Below are 19,182 nucleotides of genomic sequence, written 5' to 3' on the forward strand. Positions count from 1 at the left end.
CTTCTAAAGAAAGGAGGAAGAAAATTGCTTTCTTTTTGGAAGCGCGGTAACAGGTCCCCTTGACATTATTTCCTAGAGTGCATCAGAGAGCGTGCTCGCCCTCGGAAAGCCTTCCTTCTTGTTTCTATTCTTCTCCTACCCCTGGGTCAAGAGCAGATAGATGGGGTGAAGCATCCACATTTGGCCTAGGCCTTACCCGTAGGCTTGTAGTCTTAAACCTTGGGGAAAAAAAAAATCCTTAAATAAAATTAATGTAAAAAAAATCATATACTTTGTTCACATTATAAAGTTTTTAATTTTTTTGACCATCTGGCATTTGGGGGTCTTAGTTCCCTGACCAGGGATGGAATCTGCGGCTCCTGCCGTGAAAGCATAGCCTTAGCCACGGGACCACCAGGGAAATCTCATACTCTAGAAACTTGTAGATGGACCGCTGGACAAAGGCCTGTGTCACAGGCTCAGGTGGTTCTGCCAGGTATACCCATCCTAGGGGCCGCCAATTCCCAGGGAAGGTGGGACTCAAAGTCAGGCTGGGCTGGGTTAGGTTTGCCCTGGGGGAGCCTTCAAGGATTTACTGTTAGCTTCATTCATTCAGTGCTTAAAAGGTAAATACCGAGGCCCTCCCCTGTCAGCATCCTGGGGCCACTGAAAGGCAAGGCAGGTGAGGAGGAAGGCTGAGTGCCTTTCTCGGGATCCAAGCAGCACTTGGTTTCTGGGTCTGTTACAGACGCTTGTGGACTACTGACAAGAGGGCTGACTTGTCTTTAACCAGGAAAAGCCCTGTTCCCTTCCAGGAGTTTGTAGGGAACCGATCTAATAATTTACAGACAGCCTTTACAACAGAATGTTTGACAAGCAGGGGAAAATGCGTGATACAGCAGTGCCGAGTCCTTGTTTTGCTTGGGCCATCTTGAACTCTGTCTAAATTGTACTGAAAATAGGTGTAAACAAAAAAGAGAAGATGAACAAAAGTCAGCAATAAAACACGCTGCAAGAATAGAATTCCTAGAATACAGGTATGTGCAAAAGGCCATCGGAATATATTTTCCTATACTGCAGGAACTGCTCAAACTATTTAGAACTACACAAAAATTGAAATTCACTTATTTGCATTTGGCTGTTCAAAGCTTCTGGGGACATGCTTCTTAGAACTAATTTTGAGACTGCAAATTAAATTTCCTAGCAGACTTTACTTGCATTTTTCTTAAACATGTCATTCAATTAAATCAGTATGACAAGACAGCGTGCTCCATGCCAAGTAAATGTCTGAAAGAATGGACCACCTGCCTTGCCAGCCCCTTGGAGTGAACAGTACCTGGACCTCACCATTCGGCTTTCATGCCCTTGGCCTCTGGCAGTGGCAGACCTGTTTCCTTCTTTCTCAGTCTAACCCCAGAGAAACACCATGTCTGAAATGGTATAAAATTCTAACCAATTTAATTACAGTTCACTTTGCTTTGCTTTTATTTTTAACAAATAACATGGCTAGCTTTTTTAAAAATAAAAGCTTGATTAATAAAAAAAGTAGCTTATAAACTAAGAAAATCCCTTATGTTATAAAAAGTAAAAGTAACATATCTACATGTTTAGAAACCGCAAACATTACAGAAAGTTATAAACTGAAAAGTATTAATAAAAGCTTCCTTCTCTATATCCCCACTTTTTCTATCCAAAGGCAACTACTTTAATGGTCTGTTGAACTCTTTTCAGGAAATATTTTATATGTTTATGAGTACTGACCTTCTTTTTCCTGCTCTTTCCTCTTAATTCTGAGTATTAAAAATTGTTTCATATCAGCATGCAGAATGATCGTATTTTTTTAAACAGGTGGTAGTGGTGGTTTAGTCGCTCATTCGTGTCTGACTCTTTATGACCTCATGGGCTGTGGCCTGCCAGGCTCCTCTGTCCATGGAATTCTCTAAGCAAGAATACTGGAGTGGGTTGCCATTCCCTTCTCCAGGGAATCTTCCCAACCCAGGGATTGAACTTGGGTCTCCTGCATTATAGGCAGATTCTGTACCACTGAGCCACCAAGAAAGCTCCTTTTAAACAAGATATTGTACTTTATTGTATCCATAGATCAAAAATGTACTTAACCACTACGATACAATTGACAATTTGACTGCTTCCAAGTTCTTGTCTACTACAAAACAGTACTATAAGGAATATCCTCCACACTTACCTTGACAAATCTTTGCAATTATGTTCACGAGCTATATTTTTGGCAGAAACACATGTCTGTTATACCGACGGGAACAGGGATAGGGTTTTGCTACTCAAGTCAGGATGGGGGACTTCGGTCTGGACAGATGATTCTGTAATGGGGCTGAAACCCTATAGGCGCTAACGTAAGCAATTATTCAAGGCAAACAATTTTAAGCACTGGAACTAAAAACCCTGGACCTGCAGATTGATGATGTAGACACTTTTCAGAGGAATAAAGTGAATAATCAGCTATTATTGTGTCCTGTCAACCTTAACCTGAGATGAATAAAAAGTCAATGGAACAGGTAGAAGCTGATGAACACTCAGAGCAACCAGGTGAGTCACGTCAGCCCACTTGGACTTCCCGGCCAAGTGCACACAGGCATGGGGCAAAGGGCTGGGCCTTGGCAGCCAGGGCAGAAGATTCAGTGTTACATCGAGTATATTTTTTTTTTGACAAAAGCCACTTTTAATGAATTGACAGTATGAATATACAACATAAAATGTCTCTAAGACTTTCTTTCACTTATAAGTGGCTAAGAGTCAGAGAACCTGCCTGACTTTTGCTCCAGGGAGATGAAGGACTACTGTGGCTGAATAAATGCTAAAAAGGAATTCGAGGAACAAAACAGGGTATACATGTACAATGAGCTATTACTCACCAACGGGAAGGAGTGAAACTCTGACACACACTGCATGAGGCTTGAAAACATGATGCTAAGTGACAGACATTATGCTAAGCCAGATACCAAAGGACAAAATATTTCTACGACTCCACTTACATGATATATCTAGGATAGTCAGGTTCATAGAGACAGCAAGATTAGAGGTGACCAGGGGCTGGGAGGGATGGGGAATTAATTATTGCCTAATAGGAACAGAACTGTGGTGTTGGAGAAGACTCAAGAGTCCCTTGGACTGCAAGAAGATCCAACCAGTCCATCCTAAAGCAGATCAGTCCTGGGTGTTCACTGGAAGGACTGATGCTAAAGCTGAAACTCCAATACTTGGCCATCTCATGCGAAGAGTTGACTCACTGGAAAAGACCCTGATGCTGGGAGGGATTGGGGGCAGGAGAAGGGGATGACAGAGGATGAGATGGCTGGGTGGCATCACCGACTCGATGGACATGGGTTTGGATAGACTCTGGGAGTTGGTGATGGACAGGGAGGCCTGGTGTGCTGCGGTTCATGGGGTCGCAAAGAGTTGGACACGACTGAGCGACTGAACTGAATAGGAACAGAGCTTCTGTTTGGGGTGATACAAAACTTTGGAAATAGATAGTGGAGATGGTTATCCAACATTATGAATAATTGATGCTGCTGAACTGTATACTTTAAAATGGTTATCAAAGGTGAATTTTATATTGTGTATATTTTACCACAATCAAAAATAGTATTAAAAAAGGAACGACGAGAGAACAAAGAAAGCTGCTGTGATAATCGCATTCCATAATCTGCAGTGTATATAACAGCATGAAAGATGAGACGCAAACCACAGAGGGTAACCACGGGCTAGATGAACAGTGTCAGATCTGTGAGGCCATTTTCTAAAGGTAGCATGGAGGGAAATTGAGAAAAACCAGCGCACAGGGAGGGCTGGTCTGGATGAATATACAGGAGGAACCAGCTGTTTCGGGAGTGCTCAGCAGAGACCCTAATGAGAAAGGAGGGCCGGAGGCAAGTCTGAAAGAGCAGGACAGAATGTGCCTCTGGGAGGCTTCTACTCCCCAGTGAGAGAAGGCCTGAGATAGTGGGGACAGGATGTGAAAAATAATGAGTGTAGTGAGATGGAGCAGAGCTCTCCACCCCCCAGAAACCCCGGTGGGCTCTGGGAAGGACAGGGAAGACAGGACCACCCTTTGGGATGCCAGCAGGGAGCTCCAGCGTGCCCCCTTGTCAGGGTGGCCCCACCAGGGCAGTTACAGTGGGGCGTGGGCCAGGCTCACGCTGGTGCGACCACTTGTGTAGCAATTCCTGACCGTGTAAGAAAGCCAGAACGACGACCACAACAGAAACCAGAATGGGAAAGAATATGAAAAAAAACACATGTATGTAACAGAATCACTTTGCTGTATACTAGAAACCAAGACAACACTGTAAATCATCTACACTTCAGTAAAATAAAATTTAAAAACCCCTGTGACTCCTTTGTCATGACCACAGTGTCCTATGCAGTTAACGTTTTATGAGATTGACATACACTGATACCCACTATAGAAACATACGTATGTATTTTACCATAATATCCTTTATTCTATGAAGCTCAAAAATCTCCCTTGTTCATTTAATAGGAATCATTTGAAAATATGCTGCTAATCACACACAGTCATAAAATTTCACCCTATCCTCTCTATGTATGTTAAATCCATAAAATTATATATCAATAGCAGTTTAAAAATAAAGAGGTTTCACTATAAGATATGTAGTCTCAAAAATACCTCTAATACAAATATGGTATATCATTTTAAAAAATCATGCTTTTTTAGTCCTCTGCAAAGAGGAAAATGTTGAATACTTAATGTTCTGATCCTTGGGTTTCACTAGCTCCTTCCCAAGAGTACTGTGGTAAGCTTACTATTCAGATAAAGCAAGGGATTTGATTCCCTGAGTCAAGCTGCTCTATGAGACACCTGTCGTATAAGATGGACCACCCAAAAGGCAGTTCTTGCTTGAAAGAACTTAGGGAAGGCTGCTGTGGTATTCCCCTTGTTCAGGCATAGGCATGTTTGCATAATGAAAGCTTTAAGTCCAACAGAAAAAAGCCCTGTTTAATGGATTTTACTGCATGTATTGGAAGGACTGATGCTGAAGCTGAAGCTCCAATACTTTGGCCACTGGATGTGAAGAGCTGACTCATTGGAAAAGACCCTGATGCTGGGAAAGACTGAAGGCCAAAGGAGAAGAGGGCAGCAGAGGATGAGATGGTTAGACAGCATCACCAACTCAATGGATGTGAACTTGAACACACCCCAGGAGATATGAAGGACAGGGAAACCTGGCGGGCTGCAGTCCATGGGGTTGCAGAGTCAGACACGACTGCGCTACTGAACAACAGCAACAGCAACTGTGGGCATCCAAGCTCTCTGATCACTGCTCTTGGCCCAGGCTCTCTGTCCCGGGTTCCAACCATCCTCCTGGTACATAACATCCCTTGGACCCACACTGAATAAGGGTCACTTTGGAAAACACTGCTGTACATTTTTTTTTTTTTTAACTTAGGAAACTTTAATTTCTAGAAAGATTTTTCTTCTTAACTAGAATTGAAGGGGTCAAACTTCAATTTGTTTGAGACACAGGCATCTTTGAGCTTGTGAATGCTTCTTCTAGGGTGATATCTTACGGCCATTTTCTCTGCCCCACTGAACTTTTTGTGATATTGATGAAAACACACTCTGTCTGCATGGCCTAGGTCTAGTCCAGTAGCTGGAGGCTGTATGTGGCCATTGAATACTTAAAATGTAGCTGCTGTGACTGAGAAACCTAATTTTAAATTTGATTTAATTTTAATTTAAACAGTCACTTGTGGCCTGTGGTTACCATATTAGACAGCCTTGCCCTAGACTGAAGTGAGGGCAGGATCAAAATGAATACACAGAAACTATGTTATCTTCATAGAAGCCTGTTTTCTGGAATGTTCTGAGCTCTCCTGTAGCTGCTACTGCTAAGTCACTTCAGTCGTGTCCGACTCTGTGCGACCCCATAGACGGCAGCCCACCAGGCTCCCCCGTCCCTGGGATTCTCCAGGCAAGAACACTGGAGTGGGTTGCCATTTCCTTCTCCAATGGATGAAAGTGAAAAGTCAAAGTGAAGTCGCTTAGTCGTTCCTGACTCTTACCAACCCCATGGACTGCAGCCTACCAGGCTCCTCAGTCCACGGGATTTTCCAGGCGAGAGTACTGGAGTGGGGTGCCATCGCCTTCTCCACTCCTGTAGCTGGTAGAGCTAAAGAGGGTTTTTCTATTCAATTTGCCACAAAATTGATTTCCTAGGCTTCCCAGGTGGCAAACTGATAAACAATCCGCCTGCCAATGCAAGAGACACAGGTTTGATCTCTGAGTCAAGAAAATCTCCTGGAGAAGGAAATGCCAACCCACTCCAGTATTCTTGCCTGGAAAATTCCGTGGACAGAGGAGCCTGGTGGCTACAGTCCATGGGGGTCACAAAGAGACAGACACGACTGCGCACACACACACACACACACACATACACACACACACACACATGCACGCACAACACATTATTCAAAGAGATAGAGCTTACTGTTTTGAAAGAGTATAATTATTTCACACTTATTTTAAACAAAAAATAGCTAAAGACATGTGGAAAGGTCACTGATCTATGTTGGATTAGAAAATATATATTTCTATTTCAGACTGCAGAATACTTTCTAGGAACATTTGCCAATTGCTAAATGTTTTCCAGAGGAATGGTATGCAGAACTTGTTTGTATGTTTATGAACAGTTTCTTTAATTAAAATAAATACTCTCCAGAGCTTTCTGTCTTTGCACTTCAAGCTGGCTCGCAAGCAGAAAGTCTAGCAAGACTAATTTCCACTCTGTAAATGAGCCAATCTTAGAGCTTAAATTAGATTTTTGGACACCTGTCAAATAAACATGTCATGCATATTTCTGACATTTCATAATGTTATCTTTCTTTTAAAAATACTCTCTGATAAAGAACATCCCGTATATCAAAAATAATGTGTCAAAAAGATTTGATTCCATGCTCTACATGTTGAAGAGGCCATAGAGTTGAGGCTAGCAAGGTGAGATGATAGCCTGGAGCTTAACCCCAACAAACCCACATTTAGGCAGAATGAAAAATACCTACCTGTGCTTTTTGGTGTCTCCTGGAAAGCATTATGACATAAACCACACATATATGGAGTCTAGGTTTTAATCTCTATTTTCCTTCGGAAAAAGGGAGATTTTCTATACAGTTTTCAAAATACTTGAGGCAATTTAATTGCATTTTGTATTTTTATAAAATTCTTTAAAGAATGGAAAAAGTAACCATTTTCTTTATTAAATATTGGCCATCTCTTGACCTTCTATTTCTGAGTCCCACATACTGAAAAAAGGGCTCCCCATCTAGTTACTTTTAAAATCAATAATTAGAACTCTGAATGAAGGAATAGTTATCCCCATTTGTCTACATAGACTCGTTTCCTATATAAGGGCTAAAATAGGAGGCTTGGACTCTAACTAAAATCTTCATCAATATATGAATGCTATTGTTACAAGTAGCTTCTGCAAGGATTTCTGGGCACACAGCAAGTCTACCCTGTTCTCATTGAAGTCTAGATTCAGTTTTAATGAAGCCTTTGTAACTTAAGGTTCTACAATTTTTGAGACTCTCATCAAGGAAGACAGTGCAAGAATGTAAACTTGGGTAAGAGGGCGTGGAGGGTATCTGTGCAAGGGAGGAGCCTGAGACGGATGCTCCGCTTCCTCGAGCAATCCACCTCAAAGCCATACATGCTACTCATCGAAGGAGGGAGAGTCTCTCGGACGCCTTAAGAAATGCTATTTAATTTCCTTAACTAATGGTTGGCTTAATGATTTTTTTTTTAAAGATCTCTGGTTTACATTTAAATGCATAAGAGTTTATTTCCCCCCATTGTTAAATCTTATCCCTGTATTTCTAATTCAAAACAGAAAACTCTTCATTAAATTCATAGTATTATTTTAAGAAATTATCTCTCAGATGTATAATATCCCAAAATACCATCAAATAAAATAAAGATGTTTTGCTGATAGAAAACTTGCGAGGTTTGATTGCCATAGCTTTTTGTATCCCCAGGTCAGTGAGTATAATGTATTCCATATTTTGTTGCTGTTTTCTAGCATTAAACATGTCAACATTTTACATCGGCGCCATCAAAGTTAGTGAGATAGTTCTGATGAATAGCAATAAGGCCAGAGAAAGAATAATGCATTACATGAATTCCTCAGGAAATCAATTAATATTTTTATGTGTAGTAGTGAAAATATGATCAAGAGTTGGCAGAGAGTGAGGTCAGGCTATTTGATCCCCAAACATATCCTTGATGAGTTCTGTCTATCCATGTAAAAATATTCTGTGCTTGTCAAAAGGAAAATATCAGTGCTCCCAAGACCAAGACATTTTCTTTATCAGAATGCACTGAATTCTTCATTTGGTGGTGAGGTCTTCGATAGGGCAAATAAACTGCAATTTTTGGAGGATTTTCAGGTTCCTAATTGACTTTTTGTGGATCTCCGAAGTTAGTATACTTTGGTGTTCTAAATGATGTATTACACATATAAGTAAAACACTGCATATTTTATGTTTTTTGAAGAGATTCTTGTTGAGGCAAGGTAAGCGATTCTAATGTTGGGGTACATAATGATTAGTATTTGAAAATAAAAGTGTATTCATATTACTTCTACATTTAATATTCATTCATTCACTCAATGAATGCTGAGCTCTAAATACACGTTCTTACTGAGAACAAGATCAAGGCTGAGGACAGGAATATGAAAGCATGAAACAAGTCTAACACTTCAACTCGGACCCTGAGAGGGAGTGCTTAAGCTCCAATCATTCTTTAATAATGGTAGAAATTTTGCTATAACCATCACACATCTATCAGGCCTTTCCTGGGTGGACTGACATTATCATTTAAGTGGAAATCCTTATATTCATTAGCTAATGTTCACTGCTCTCTGGGTAACAGCTAAGCCAGTGACTTAGGAGAGCCAAGGATCAGCTAATCTGACTTTCCAGTGAGTAGTACTACATGCCGGAGAAGGCAATGGCACCCCACTCCAGTACTCTTGCCTGGAAAATCCCATGGACAGAGGAGCCTGGTAGGCTGCAGTCCACGGGGTTGCTAAGAATCGGGAACGACTAAGCGACTTCACTTTGACTTTTCACTTTTGTGCATTGGAGAAGGAAATGGCAACCCACTCCAGTGTTCTTGCCTGGAGAATCCCAGAGATGGGGGAGCCTGGTGGGCTGCCATCTATGGGGTCGCACAGAGTCGGACACGACTGAAGCGACTTAGCAGCAGCAGCAGCAGCAGCAGTCCTATATGCTTGCATATAGAAGTCATAAGTACTAGCCTGAGCACTCATTTAAAGAAGTCAAAGACAATCACAATACTGAAGCTTGTGCCTTCACATGGAAGCTGTGTACAACAGCGATCAGGGAGGTAGCGGGGACCATCCAGGCATGTGGTGGTGGGCTGACTGATGGGAAGATTAGAACTGTCCTGTCTGGAGATCAGCACAGAGGTGTGTCTCAGCTCTAAAACTGAGTCCATGTGGGTCCACCTCACTATGTCCCTGGAAGGCTGAATTCTTCAGTTCTGTGAATGACAGGGAATTTGGTTTTCAACCTTTTTTTATGCATGAGATCCTTTTTGTAACATCAAGCCCCACATAATAAGAGTTGACAGTTGAGGACAAATTAAGTACAGGTGGATTTGCGGATCCCTCATGATAAACTTCGAAGCTACAGCCTAAGAAGCACGCCCGAGACTCTGAGGCTTGCACAGCTTGCCGTCAGATCCTTTCCCTGAGCACCGTGTAGCGTGAGGCACCCCCTGCGCTGGGGGCAGTCCGCTTTGTGGCCACTGTCCATGGTGCTACAGCAAACCCTGAGCAGACTCCTCTGATTCCGCTTCCTCTAACTTCTACTTATTGGGCCCAGCTCTGTTTCATAACAGACAGACAACATAACAGTCAACATAAACTAGCCACGGTTTCTTTCACACAACAGCTTTCCATTACCACCCTTACATCCAGAAAAGACTGGCAGCTTACAATGGTGCACAAATCACAGCCAAACAGCATATACCAGGAAAAAGGGAAGAAAAAGAAGTCAAGCCAAGAAATAAGCTTCCAAACCCATCCTATTAGTGGCCCATTTCTCTGCTGTAGACACCCCACAAATGTGGCTCTAGGTTTTCCAGCAGTCAGCTTTCAAGGGGGACCATTAGCAGGGTCAACTTTTCCCGGGACAAGCATAATGAATCTGGAATGGGCACCATGGTCCCTCACAGAAAAGCCCACTCGGATGTCCGGAGCCACAAGCGTTGAGTCATCTGTATAATGACCGCAGTATAAACAAATGACACCAAATTACTGTGCAAGAAAAGCCAAAGCAATTCTTTGAAGGGCTAAAACAGCGAGGCCTGGGTACCTAATTCCCTGCTGCATCTAGCTTGATTCAGAGGGGAATATTCTAGAATATCTGGAAGAGAGGATCAAACAAACACCCTGTTGTTAATTTTCCTTGAATATTGAATTAGGTCTTTTAGGTGAGCTTCTGATAAATACTGATTAAGCTTTTGATTAAATATTAAATACATACATACTTTATGCCATGTGCTGTTACACCCATCAGCTCCTTTAACATTCATAACGGCCTTATAAGGGCTTTCCACGTGGTGCTGGTGGTAAAGAACCCGCCTCTCAATGCAGGAGACGTAGGAGACACTGGTTCAATCCCTGGGTTGGGAAGAATCCTTTGGAGAAGGGAATGGCAACCCACTCCAGTACTCTTGCCTGGAGAATTCCATGGACAGAGGAGCCTTATAGAGGGCCATTGTAATACACTCTGTTTTAAAGTGAGGAGACTGAGGCACAGAAAGATTAAGACCACTGGTAGTTGAGGAAGCCAAGATTTGGACCTAAGTCATACAACCTAATCTCCTTTTTAATCACTACAGAATCCCTAAGGCAGGTAAGTTGGGTTAACATGCTTTTGTGAAAGTTGAAGATTTGAAGAAAAAAGAGCAATGATGATGTCAACTGATCTCTTCTGAAAAGCTGAAGCAATGGGAACTGATATCAGCCTGAAGAAGCTTACAGGGATTGGGGCAAAAAGGTGGGGAGGACAAAGAAAGCATCAAGTTAGATGTTTCAGAAAATCATTTCTCTTTGTTCTTTATTCAACTTCTTCAGATTGTAGACAGTGGTGGTTCAAAATATATCCCTGAATTCCCTGACACCTTTCCTTCAGGATGGAGCTTAGTTTTCCCTTCGCTTTGTGGGTGGGCTGGAACTTCTACTCAGTGCTAACCACAGGAACAAAGCAGCCGTGATGGAGCACAGCCTCGGAGAGCAACTCACCACGGCTTTGTCTTTGCTCTGTCCCTTGGATCATTTGCTCTTGGTAAGCTAGCTACCATTCTGAGGACAAGTAGCCTAAGAAAAGGGGTGTGTAATGAGAACTGTGGTCAGCAGCCAGTGAGGAACTGAGGCATTTCTGGCTAAGAATCATGGGTCGAGCCATTTTTGCAGTGGGTCTGCCAGCCCCAGTCAAGTCTTGGGTTAACTACAACTGAGCTTGACTCCAACCTCATGAGACCCTGAGCTAGAACCACACAGCTAAGCTACTTAGGGATTCCTGACCCTCAGAAGCTGTGAGATAAAAGATGTTTATTAATGAAAAGGCTAAAATTTGGGGTTATTTGTTATGTAGCAACAGATAAGTAATACACAAACCAACAAGCATGCCCCTTCCCCATAACAAAACAGAATAAATAAAGATAAAACACATTACCTAGATGTTCCAAAGAAATATCCTGAAGATAGTCATTCTCCTTTAGGTAAGGTTTGCCCCTAAACCCTCTTAACCCAAAGATATTAAAGCAATTCAATTCATTTCCAAGGTAATTTTCCATAATTTGGAGTTCAAATGTGTGTGTTACTTAGAATATCACATTGTGTAAAAAAGGGAAGAGAAAGACGTTCAAATCTTAAAATTACATAAACCTTCAAAACCGTTCAAGATGAACAGTGAATGCAGAAGACGGGCCAAAAGAACTCCCCAGCTTTAGACAATGCGACAATAGGAACAATTATTAGGTAGAAGCACAGATAGAACCGGGCCATTAGTTAATGGCTATTGTAACTCAATCTAAAAGAAAACATTTGCTGGAAACTCTGATCCCAGAACTTGGCAGCGTGCTTGGGCCACATGCAGCCGATGCAGATTATACAGTAAATGATGATGACTAAGGCTGGGAAGCAGGGTTTGATTTCCATAATTTCTAAGGCTGGCAGACATGATGTGAGTTTTCATCCTAATGAAATCGCCATTAGCCCAGAAGTATTTCTTTCTGCTTACGCATCATGGTATCTCATTATTTTTCAACGTCCACTTGCTCTGCTTTATCACTCAGCCCAGAGCTTGGTGAGCCCCACTGCATGACCGACGGGGCGCTCTACCAAGGATGACAGATGCCAATTTATGCACAGGTAACTCAGGCGGCGCAGCCCCAATGAGGCCTGGGTGATATGCCTCTGCCATCCATCCACACTCCTCCTTCCAACAAAGCTCCTCACGAAGCTGCAATTTTAAAAGGAACGCTCTCCCATCACAATTCAACAGCATTTTATAAGCACATACACTTCTTCCTTTTCTGGCCGGCATGAAATTTAATACCAGGATTATTATCCATTTGTCATTTCAGCCTATAATTTAGCCAGCCTATTTGCCTTTGAGTTATGCTTCCCTCACCCCTTCACCGTCAGCTCGCATCCGTGGACCCGTTCAAGATGCCGTCTAGGTCATACTGGTTTGACCTCTTAGAACAAACATTTTCCACGCTTCTCTTTCTGCTTCCCTAAAAGGCCCCATTAAGTTTTGCTCATCTCGATTTAAAGTGATTTTTACCACCCGATAACATTTCAAGTTTTCCATATTAATCTTCATTTTTATTTCTTGAAATACTTAGGCCAGCAACGTAGCTAACACAATCATGCTAAGAGGTGGAATTCTCTTTCTCCTTCACTCCTGTCGACTCGATGCTACCTCTGAAGAAATCATTTTTGCTCTGAATTATCTGAGCACCGGAAGAAAAGTTTAAAAGGCTGACCGAGTGATTTCACGTCTTAAACACTGATAGCTACCAAAGCAGAAAATCTTACCTCCCCTCATTATATACGGGATTCTGTTAATTGAAATATATTTAGTTTTGTTTTTACATCAGGTTAGTTTTAGTTTTTACATCAGGTCAAAGATATCTGAGTCCAAATGGAAAATGAAAATAAAATGAAAATTAAAAAATCAGGCCAAAGCTATCTGAGTCCAAATGGAAAATGAAAATAAAGCACCAACCGAGCCAATTTCGCAAAGCAAACACACACACACAGAGTCCACACCGGGGGTGTGGCTGGTACTCACCCCGCAGCCCAGGCCGTGGCCCGGCTCGCAGGAGACCTTCCGCTGGCCCGGTTCTGGAAGCAGCCCCGCCCCGCAGCCCGGGCCGGGGCAGAGCACGCCCCCTAGCTGCAGCACGCACTCTTCCGCCCCGTACTGCTGGTACCGGTTGTACTGCAAAAAGAAAACCAGCTTTTCAAAGAGACAGCACAGATGCGAAGAGCTACAGGCACTCACGTTTTACCGAAATGCTACCATTTGGTGGTTTGGGGGCGTTTTCGTGTGGATTCACTTCCATAACAACTGCAGGGGAGGGGGGGGTGGGGTGGATAAGGTATGGCCCAACCTAGAGAATCCGAGTCCCAACTTACAAAAGAGATAGATGAGGCATTTATTCTTTGTGTTTCTAGAAATCTGTCCTCCAGCAATGTTTTTTCGAAGCTCGGATTTTTGGAATACGACTTTGTTGTTGAGTCGCTCAGTCGCGTCCGGCTCTTTGCGACCCCACGGACAGCGGCTCGCCAGGCCTCCCTGTCCCTTACCATCTCCTGGAGCTTGCCTAAATGCATGTCCATTGACTGAGTCAGTGATGCTATCCAGTTACCTCACTTAATACTGTTACCAGCAGCATTTAATAGACTTTCATACAAATTTTAGGGACCGCATCCATACTTCAAGTTATGGACACTCATAGGGAATCACTCTCAATCTCATCAGATGGTATGTCATCATGCCTCTATTCGGGGATCTATCGGTTTATAAAACCATTTTGAAAAAAGGCGTCAGTGTTCCACCTCTGGTAATTGTTAGCAGCCCACACAATATCAGTGAGCATATTCACTCTGACGAAGAAAGACTAATGTTCAAGAACAAAATTTTCCTTTCACATTATTCTTATTCTTAAAGCATGATTTCTTTTACCCCTGACTTCATTTCTTTGTGCTGTTGCTTGGCTCAGTTCACTTTGACGATTCCTCCAGCCTGCAGAATAAGATTCAAACAGCACAGGCCATCGTCCAAAGCCTTCCTTATCACAGCCCTAAGTCACTGTTCTCCTTGCATTATTTGATCATATGCTCCTCTAAACTCAGCTCAACTCAGATCGATCTGCTCCACAATGAGTTAATTTGTGCAACATTTATTGAGCACCTACTATGTGCCAGACACCCCTGTGACTGCTGGGATACCGCCCTGAACAAAAGGGCATCTTTACTCTCATCCAAAAGTCTAGAACAGGAAATACAGAAAGGTCAAACTGTCTAGCATGTCAGATGGTGATAAGTGGGGAGGAGAATAAAAAATCAGAGACAGATTCGGGGGAAGACGTGAATGACAGTTTTAGAGAGGTGATCAGGGAATCCCTTACAAAAAAGGTTCGTTTAAGCCAACATCTGAAGGAGATTAGAAAGGCAAGCCAGGTGCCACCCGGGGGAAACGAGTTTCCAGGCTGAATACAGAGCATGATAAAGGTGTAGGGGCTGCAGCGTGCTCAGATTGTTGGCGGTCCCGCAGAGGGGCCAGTGTGTCTGAAGTAGTGAATGGGTGTGTGTGTGCGGGTGGTGCAGACAATAGTAGACGAGCCAGAGAGTTCATGGGGGTCCAGGATGTATAGATCCCTGAAGGCCGCCAGAAGAATTCTGCCTTTTATTCTGAGAGATACGGGAACCACTGGAGACTGTGGAGCTGTGGATGACACAATTTGACTAATCTCTTAAAGACAGCCATCTGGCCAATGTGCTCAGCGTAGACTCTCGGGGACAAGGATGGAGGCAGGAAGCAGAGATGCAGGTCGGAGGTGGTTTCAGTGAGGTCCATGGAGAGATGGTGGTGGTCTGAACCAGGAAGGCAGCCGTGGGAGTGACGATGGATCAGTGGTTGAGCTCTGCATGTACTTTGAAGGTAGAAATGGCAGATATTTTTAGGCGGATTGGATATGTGACGTGAGAGGAAAAGGAATCAAGCAGGATATAATGTTTGTCCCCCAAGGAGAGAGGACGGGGGAGCATGGGGGAGGCTCACTGAGATGGGGGGACATGGGAGAAAGGGGTGTGTGTGTGTGTGTGTGTGTGTGTGTGTGTGTGTTTAGAGAGTTGAGAAAAGGAATCGTTATTTCTGTTGTGATCTATTCAGTTTGTTAACCTCTGACACAGCTAAGTCAAAATGTTGAGTGTCTAACTGAACGGATGGCTTTGGAATTTAGGAGAAAATTGTAGGTTGTAGACACCAGTTTTAAAGTCATGGGTGCACCCAGAGCTGAAAAGGAGAGGATTAGCATCAGGGCAAATATCCATTTTCTCATATTTCTGACCTCATCAGAAAGAAAAAGATGGATTGGTCAAGTCCCCTTGTAAATATGCTAATATTACTTATATACAATGGCATTAGCTAGAAGAGAGTTCTCATCTATAGATGCATTTAGCGGAAACACTTGATCTGAGTTTGCTTACAGTGAACAAACTAGAATATGTGAATGCATAAAGCAAGGCCCTCTGAAAATGTCATAAGCTATGCAGTTGCTAAGGGGTGAATGGAGACATTTCATCAGGTGGTGAATGGTGAGACAGTTTGTATACCTGAGAGGTTTTGTGTTAGGGATCGTTCTGTGGGCTTCCTGGAGACCTGACGCATTGGCTCTTGCCTAGAGTATGTGCCAATATGCTGAGAAAGGACCTGGGCTTTGTTAAACACAGTTGCTGTGTTAAATGATGTGGGCTTCCTTGATTTCGTCTGTGTTTCATCATTACCAGCATCCTTGAAGTTATTAGTAAAGCATGACACTGGGCTCCATCTATGATTCTTGTACATCTGGTTTGACAGTCAGACTCTGTGTCATCTCAGCAGCCCCAAGACCGGAAGAGACTCTCTGCCCTTTGTGGAGGCTGAGATGGAGCCACTAAAGGAGACTGAGATGAAGCAGTCTACTAGGCAGGTGGAAAATGAGAAGAATGAGCAAGTCCTGGAAGCCAAGGGAACACAATGTTTCAAGGAGGGTGTATGTGTCATGACAAATTATGTCAAAGGCTGCAAATAAACCACTTTATCTGGAAGCTGGCTGGACTTAAAAATGGAGATGCTGTTGCAATCTTGACAGGAGCCACGACTTATTGGAGGCATGGAGCCAAAAGCCTTGTGGGGGTGGAGTCAAGAGAGAATTGGAGGAGACAGATTCCAAGAGGTGAGCACGGACACTTCTTTCTAGGAGTTTGGCCGAAAGGGCAGCAGAGACGGGGGAGAGCAGCTGGAGGGGCTGTGGGACTGGAAAGAGTTTTTTGAAAATGGGAGACCTCTGTAATGGCAGGGTGCTAGTATGCCGAAGGGCATGAGTGGGAGAGGGGCACTTGGTGGTGCCCATGAGCAGGTCACGCAATGGGAGCTGAAGGATGAGAAGAGGGGTGGTCTTGGAGGGCAGGAAGGCTGCGTGCTGGGGCCCAGGTGTGGACAAGGGAGGCTTGGGGAATTTGAGAAGAGAAGGAAAGGTGTGAATGAGAAAGGGGAAGGAAGGGATAGTCAGGATTGTTGCTGGGCACTAACAGCCCACGATGTGAGCGTTGAACCTTAAAGAAAAGCTGAGCACTAACGAATTGATGCTTTCGAATTGTGGTGCTGGAAAAGATTCTTGAGAGTCCCTTGGGCTGCAAGGAGGTCAAACCAGTCAATCCTAAAGGAGATCAACCCTGGATATTCATTGGAAGGACTGATGCTGAAGCTGAACCTGATGCACAGAGCTGACTCTTTGGGAAAGATTGAAGGCCAAAGGAGAAGTGGGCAACAGAGGATGAGACGGTTAGATAGCATCACTGACTCAGTGGACATGAATCTGAGCCAATTCTGGAAAATAGTGAAGGACATGGGAGCCTGGTGTGCTGCAGTCCATGGAGTCGCAGAGAGTCAGACACGACTTAGTGACTGAACAACAGCCCATCTGGGGTCTGAGACTGTGAATCTCGAGCAGGCCGGTCAGTAGAGTGCCTGCTCCTCTGCAGCGACACTCAGTGGCAAGTGCAGAGCAGACACGAAGTTGGCTTGAAGCCAGGTGGGGGTTGCTCAGACTTGTATGAGGAAGCCTCCCACCCCACTTTGGCTTTGGCACCTGACATCCCCTCATATCACTGTGAATGATTCCAGTAAGTGTTTATTGAATCCCTCTGCTCAGCTCTGTACCACTGGACTGTGAAAATTTCTGTCTTGGCCTATGCAAAATGGGTACAAAATTTCAGTTTTATAAAATGGTTACACCCCGGGGAGCTAATGTACAGCCTGGGGAGTACAGCTAATAATTTTATTTTGTAGACTTGAATTTCTGAGAAGGCAATGGCACCCTACTCCAGTACTCTTGCCTGGAAAATCCCATGGATGGAGGAGCCTGGTGAGCTGCAGTCCATGGGGTCGCGAAGAGTCGGACACGACTGAGCGACTTCACTTTCACTTTTCATTTTCATGCATTGGAGAAGGAAATGGCAACCCACTCCAGTGTTCTTGCCTGGAGAATCCCAGGGACTGGGGAGCCTGGTGGGCTGCCGTCCATGGGGTCGCACAGAGTCGGACATGACTAAAGCGACTTAGCAGCAGCAGCAGCAGACTTGAATTTGCTAAAATGGTAGCTATTTCCAAACTATAGAGTTTTTACTTAACATTTTCAATTTTACATCTGTATCTTCCTTTTCACCCCCTCCCCACCACTGGCTATCAAGAACACAGAGAATGATAGAGATGTGATACATACATACAATGGAATATTACTCAGCCACAAAAAAGAATGAAATAATACATATGCAGAAACGTGATGGACCTAGGAATTGCCATATTGAGTGAAGTAAGTCAGAGAGGGAGAAATATCGCATGACATCCCTTATATGTGGAATCTAAAGGAAATCATGCAAATGGACTCACAGAACAGAAAGAGACTCACAGACTTAGAGAATGAACTTATGGTTGCTGGGGAGAAGGGACAGTTAGGGAGTTCGGGATGGACATGTACACACTGCTGTATTTAAAACGGATCATGAACAAGAACCTACTGTGTAGCATAGGAAACTCTTCTCAATGTTACGTGACCGCCTGGATGGGAGGGGAGTTTGGGGAGAATGGATATATGTATATGTATGACAGTCCCTTTGCTGTTCACCTGAAACCATCACAAAATTATTAATTGGCTATACCTCAACACAAAATAAAAAGTTTAAAAAAGAAAAAAAGAGAATGGTAGGATTATCATATTCACAATAGCACATTAGCTTCAGCTTACATTGTATGCACCGTGATTTCAAAACAGTAATAATATTATCACCACGAATATGATTACTAAAAACTTCAAATATGTTTCCATGTGCTCTACCCATTCTCCTGCTGAATATTTCTAACAATAATAGTGTATCTAACTGTTGAAACATAGGGCCATTTCATACTATCCTTTCTTTCTAATTGTCATGTTATAGTAACATGTCATGTAATCTAATTGTCATGTTATAGTAACTCTACACACTTAGCTCACTGCCAGCCCTCATGTTGATGTCTGACCAGCAATTCTGGTGGTTTTAAGTTGGTTCTCTAATTCCTTGGGAATATGTCACTGGAAAAATATTCACTGAATTTTTGCTCAGTGACAAATGATTCGGGGCCTTTGTTCTTGAGCATGAGTTTGGCTGGCTGAGTCCTGGGTTCACCTTTTTCCCCCCTCAAGTATCTTAAATGTCTTACTCTGTGTTCTGATGTAAAGTGTTATGGGCAAGCCTGATGATGATCTGATCTTTTTTTTCCTTTATGAGTAAATTGATCTTTTTTGCCCAGATGCCCAAAGGATTTCTTTTTCTTTAGAGTCTAGTAATTTTATTAGAATATGTC

General features: G+C 43.2%; 1 protein-coding gene across 7 annotated transcripts in view; it reads right to left on the reverse strand.

Moving 5' to 3' along the window:
• The window catches only part of PARK2 (parkin RBR E3 ubiquitin protein ligase), a 1,245,124-nt gene that overhangs the window by 187,139 nt on the left and 1,038,803 nt on the right, over positions 1 to 19,182 (reverse strand). For all 7 annotated transcript variants that reach the window (XM_010836734.1, XM_010836732.1, XM_010836730.1 and 4 more), the window contains one exon: positions 13,366 to 13,515. In XM_010836734.1, the coding sequence (XP_010835036.1) occupies positions 13,366 to 13,515 (150 nt within the window). The remainder of the gene's footprint in view (positions 1 to 13,365; positions 13,516 to 19,182) is intronic.

Source organism: Bison bison, unplaced genomic scaffold, assembly GCF_000754665.1.
Source record: "Bison bison bison isolate TAMUID 2011002044 unplaced genomic scaffold, Bison_UMD1.0 scf7180017864065, whole genome shotgun sequence".
NCBI classification, from domain to species: Eukaryota; Metazoa; Chordata; class Mammalia; order Artiodactyla; family Bovidae; genus Bison; species Bison bison.